The sequence below is a fragment of the Formica exsecta genome, unplaced genomic scaffold, assembly GCF_003651465.1.
Source record: "Formica exsecta isolate Colony F162 unplaced genomic scaffold, ASM365146v1 scaffold363, whole genome shotgun sequence".
Classification (NCBI taxonomy): Eukaryota; Metazoa; Arthropoda; class Insecta; order Hymenoptera; family Formicidae; genus Formica; species Formica exsecta.
In genome coordinates, this window is record NW_021850877.1 from 204,946 (window position 1) to 210,501 (window position 5,556).

Consider the following 5,556-nt stretch of genomic DNA (forward strand, 5'->3'; position numbering starts at 1 on the left):
TGTGTGTGTGTGTGTGTGTAGCTTTAAAATATATATTTGCATAAATATAAAACTGCTGCGGGCGAAAATATTAAGATGCGAAGCGCTCGTTTTGTGAAAACAATATTTAAAGATATTATAATTTACAGTTATGATTAACTATTCAATTTTGGTAATTTATTCAAATTTGGTAATTAAATTTAAATTAATTAAAAAGAGAAAGAGAAAGTTAACTAAATAGTATAACTAACTACATATATATATATTTTGCAGATGTCAAGTGATTCTATGATTACTCAAATTTGGAAAGAATTATGCGACAAGCGGTTAAACTGCTCGAAGGGTACAAGCGGCACGCGGGCCACTTTGCTTCATTAAGCGATAAGTGATTGCAGATTTAAAAGCCCCCCTCTGCTTCTTGCGTATTCATGGGACAGTGTGCCATATGCAGCGACTACGATACTTGGGATACGACGACGCTTTTATACGTCTAATGGCCGCGGTATCTCGGCTCGTTTTGGAGGGAGAAAAATAGTATAGCCAAGGTGGTGGCCGGTCCGAGGGTGGCTTAACTGGATCAGGCCAAGAGGGCAGCGCTCTTAGTAATCGAATTAGTGACCCCTTGCGTCCGAGTGTGATTGCTTTGGGTTTTCCAGCAGGGTTCGGTGCTATCTGTCTCCTATTTCGCTGTAGAATCTCTCTCGCTGTCTCGATCTGTACGAAGTATCGGTTAACGTTCGGCAGCTACGATTTTGCACCTCGAACTGAGACGTTCGAGATATACTCGAATGATACGGACAAGATGATTTAAGGAAATGTGTTATTTCGGATTTGGAAAACATCGTAGAATCCCTAAAAAAATGTTGATTGCCGAAGTTGACATACATTATACTTATTTCTTATATATTATAATTATTTTTATTATATAATAATAATTATAATTATTATCATCATTATTATGACATATATAATTGTAATATTATAATTTACTATATCTTCTCGCAGAAAGTAACATTTTATAAAATGACGAAAGTGTGAAGAATAAAGCGGGAATTCTGACGATGCCGATTTTCTCCCTCACGGGAATAAACAACTGACACGTTCGAGTTAATGACTGCGACAAGGCGCGTATGTGTTGCTCCCCGTGGGTTTATGCTAACGCGGGCGCGGACGAGGGGCGTCGAAAACCGCGCAAGTTATTTTGGAGCGGAAAGGGGAAGTGGTTTTAAACCGCCGCTGTACATATGGATGCGGGCTGTGCGTATCCAGCCTCAGGGTTCAGATTGGATTACGCGGATACGCGTTAATTGATTAAAACGGGGCCGCGTACGCAATGCCGCATGGCGATCGCGCCGGCGCGTAAAAGCGTCCGCGTAGACTGCGTAAAACGCTTCGTTTCGTTTTTTTTTTTTTTTTTTTTTTTTTAAATATAATTATCATGATTTTTAATTCTTAATATTCTCAATATATTGTAAAAATGATTAATATTGTGAAGAAAAATAGGATAATCTGATTATTATAGATTCTATAAAGATTTACAAATTATTATTTGATCCTTGTTTATTTCATTAATTTTCTTTCATTCATAATTTTACTTTCAGGTCTTTTAAAATTTGTAAAAATTATCAAGAACGATGAGAAAAGATGATAAAAGCGCATATATATAAAGGATGTTTGAACGGGCAAAAAAATAGGATAACTATCTTGAAAGAAGGACGAGAGGATGCCGACGCGCGAAGAACTTTCTCGGCGCATCGTATTAGAGCGGCCGCAAGCATCGCCGCGAGTTAGAGAGACGCTCACGGATAATTAACGGCCATACGATTTAATTAATGGTCGCTTAATGTAAAGTAACTACGGTACTACGGCTCTTCGAGGTGTTGCCGACGTAAAAGAGGCGAGGAAATCCGGACGAGAAGGGAGAGGAAGGGGGACAGAGGTGGATTAAGTGTCTCGCGTAAGAGCCCTTGACGAAGGGGATGTGATTTATATAATTTAGCAAAGTGGTGAGCTACGCAGTCTTATACCGGGTCGTTAGTCATCCCCACCCTCTCCGCTGGGACGAAGGGCTGGGGAGGGGGGAGGGAGAGGAAAGCTCGTACTCTCACCTTAATCACCCTCCACCTTCGCCTTTCTGCATCTGTCCGATGGAATCTTCCGCGCGAGGATGCTCTCGATGCGATACCATGCAGGTTTAACACGCAATTAACACGCTCTCGTACACGCTCTATATACAATTCACACTGCGTATGAATATAAAAATCAGCTTTTATACTCATAGTTTTATAGTTCTTTAGTTGGTGTCGGGGAGAAAAATAACTTCCGCGTCGTTGCATCTCCCTCGCGAGAGATGCGAGGTACGTTTGTCTAATGTCATCCAATTAGAGACGCCGTATCCGGCATCTCGATTTGAATAAGATTCTCATAAGGTGGCAAGATATATGTTGATGGCGTCCAGACTGTGAAAGAAATGGTCCGTGAACTACTTGGCGGAGATCAATTTGGTAGCACGTCGCTCTTCGATCTGGTCGTTCGCCGGTCGCGCATTCGTCCCCGTGAATTAATCATCGCGCGACGAAAACCACCCTTCTCTTTTTCTCGCTTCACGTTTCCGATGATGACTCACGACATTCGGATTTCTATTCTCGACAGGAGAAGTTTCCGATCGACGAATTCTCTCTCTCTCTCTCTCTTTCTCTCTCTCTCTTTCTCTTTCTCATTCTATGGTATCATTTTTAAAATAATAGAAGGGGCGAGGAGAGATAATAATTATTTTTTTTAGTTTTAACTTTATGTAAGGTGTTTTTTTCACGTTTGCTCGCTAATAGTTAATTTTATAGGATCCAATTGTCGGAACAACGGAAACGGCAACGGCAAGCAGAGGAGATCGCGAACGAACTTTACCATTGAGCAGTTGGCCGAGCTCGAGAGACTCTTTGACGAGACGCACTATCCTGACGCGTTCATGAGAGAAGAGTTAAGTCAGCGACTCGGTCTCAGCGAAGCGAGGGTGCAAGTCTGGTTCCAGAATCGACGCGCCAAGTGCCGTAAGCACGAGAGCCAATTGCATAAAGGTGAAATAAGCTGTTGCAAACAGAAACAATTTTTAAAATATTCTCTTTACCTGGAATTTTGAATAAAAATATCTGTAAGATCAAAGAATTTCCAGGGAATTTTTTTTACAAAATTTGACTATAGAGATATCCAGAGAGAAATATTATATATATAAATTAAATCAAACGGAAAAATATAAATTTTGTATCATAAGTCTGCTGGTTCAGGCTCAATCGGGATTGAGGGATCAATCGGGAAGGATTCAGATCAGATTCTTGAAATTTAAATCTTTTCGCAGGCGTCGCTGGGAGTATGGTACTGGCACCGCGTAGCCCGCCGACGACGTTGGAACCGTGCCGGGTAGCACCATATCTGCCGGCGCTCAGATTGCATCCGCCGCCGCCGATGCAGGGAACAGGTGCCGCGAGTGTGACAGTGGGCTCGGCTTTCGATCCGGCTGTCCTACACTACGCAGCGGCTGGCGGTCTCTTCTGTTTGCCGCCACCGCCACCCTCGGCACCGTCGGCCGGTCATCCCCCTCATCCGTTGAGTCTGGCAGCGTCGCTGGCCGCCGCGGCAGCCCGCTCGAAGAACAGCAGCATCGCGGATTTGAGGTTGAAGGCGAGGCGACACCAGGAGGCCTTAGGGCTCGACAGGCCCGCGTAAGGTACGCTACGTCGCGGGATGGTATGTCTCGGACGAAGAGGACTCAACGGGGATGAAGAGGTGTGCGGGGGTGAAAGCGGTGAGTATGCTCTCCGAAGAGGATTCATACATTCGTCGAGGTGTGATTTAGAAGAAAGGAGCGGAAGTGAACTATAATCGCGGTCAGCTCAATTTCTAATGCCGTAAAGAAGAATATGTATCTTACGTTGAAGCGAATCGGGACGCTCGTTGTTGTCGTTCGTTTGTTAAGATCTTTATACGGGCGAAAATAGTCTTCACATCTGTGGTAAATTTTAATAGATATAAAATATAAAATATTCAGAAATTGTAATTGCGTCCATGTTTAATTTTAATTCAGTTGATCCTGAGAAAGTATGGCTTTAGTTGCCCAGCTGCAGCTATCTACGCGGTTAAAATCACAAATTACATGTGTCATTATTATCCTGTGCAGAAATTCGCCCGTGTATAGATTATTAAAAAACGACACACGTGTATTCCTTCATCCGCGACGTGCCGAAGCGTCTGAGAAGTACAAAAGGACACTCAACAATGTGTATAAAGTAAAAGACGCAGCGGGAAATATGTAATATAACGTATACAGGATCGGGAATCTCGCTTTGTATCCCGATTGACGCGCTCCGTGTCGTAGAACTGTGATGCAAAATCGCGATCGGAGGCTTAATCAGCGCCGATAACATTAAGAAGGCGACATTAATGTATAGTTTATTGTCACCTATTCTCGAACCAGCTCTTTCCTCGAATTAGCGGGCGGTAGTTCGGAGCCGAGATTTAACGTGTATGCTCATGTATGTGCGAGGGCACACATTCAAGTCCCGAAAAAGATTTATCAGAATGACGTATTTTTCAACGAGAGAATTTAAGGAAACATCGAGGCACGTTAGAGTCGCATCTCGATACTCGCCGACGACATTAGTCCACGAGGGAGAACTCCAAGATGCGCCAGGATCGCTGACCAACCGCGAAAGGGAATTATAGATCGCCGCGTCCTGGCAGCGGCGTGCAAGACGTAACTCTCCCGTAGATGATTCACGGGTGGGTGGACGGACGACTTCTCGCATTCGTCGCCGGCGAAGCGAGCGAGGGACGGCGGGCATCGCCGTCGGGGCGCTAATGCAATAACGCGTGGCTATGCGGATAAATCAAGCCGGGCGAACCGCTTCGAGAGAGAGAGAGAGAGAGAGAGAGAGAGAGAGAGAGAGAGAGTAGCGCCGTGCCGCGTAATCGCGTTACCCCGGGGTCGTCCCCGGGGCGCCGTTATTGTCTCTCCCACTCTCAGAAGCGAGGTGCACCAAAAAGCGCGCGTGTTCCTCGAGTCTCTGGTAATTCGTCCAACCCATTTCCACGCAAATTGCGCTCGCTCGTGTCTCATTTTACAGCGCGATTAATATATCACATGTCATATTTTTAAACGCAAAAGGGCTTTCTCGCGCGACATATATCATATCCTGAGTACGCAAATGCTGAGGTACGATATTAAGTATTTACTATCGCATACATACGCGCGCGATGGGAGATATCGGCGTTTACCGTATTCGAAACACGTTATTGTGAAAAATTATCACGATATGAAACATCTTCCGGTGCATGCTCGCGGATAAATCAGACATGCACCTCGGGGGAGAGAGTGATAATTGTGTTAACACGGATTTATTCCGACCATCCCCGGGGGATCGTTATCGTCCCATCCGCGCGCCTCGATAGGTCGAAGCAACGTCGCGTGATCGTGATTTGATTAGCGACTTTAATTAAAAAGAATGCCGGCGCACAACGACTGCTTTAACGTATACGACCCAAAAGCTTTTTATAGCCGTCGTGCATAAAAAAGAAAAGTCTATA

The 5,556-nt window shown here is 44.5% G+C and overlaps 1 protein-coding gene across 1 annotated transcript in view; it reads left to right on the forward strand.

The window, feature by feature from the left end:
- The window catches only part of LOC115239009 (short stature homeobox protein 2-like), a 10,759-nt gene extending 7,060 nt beyond the window's left edge, over positions 1 to 3,699 (forward strand). The window contains exons 3-4 of the mRNA XM_029813291.1: positions 2,820 to 3,053; positions 3,332 to 3,699. Coding sequence (XP_029669151.1) covers positions 2,820 to 3,053; positions 3,332 to 3,699 — 602 coding nt within the window. The remainder of the gene's footprint in view (positions 1 to 2,819; positions 3,054 to 3,331) is intronic.
- Positions 3,700 to 5,556: the final 1,857 nt, after the last annotated feature.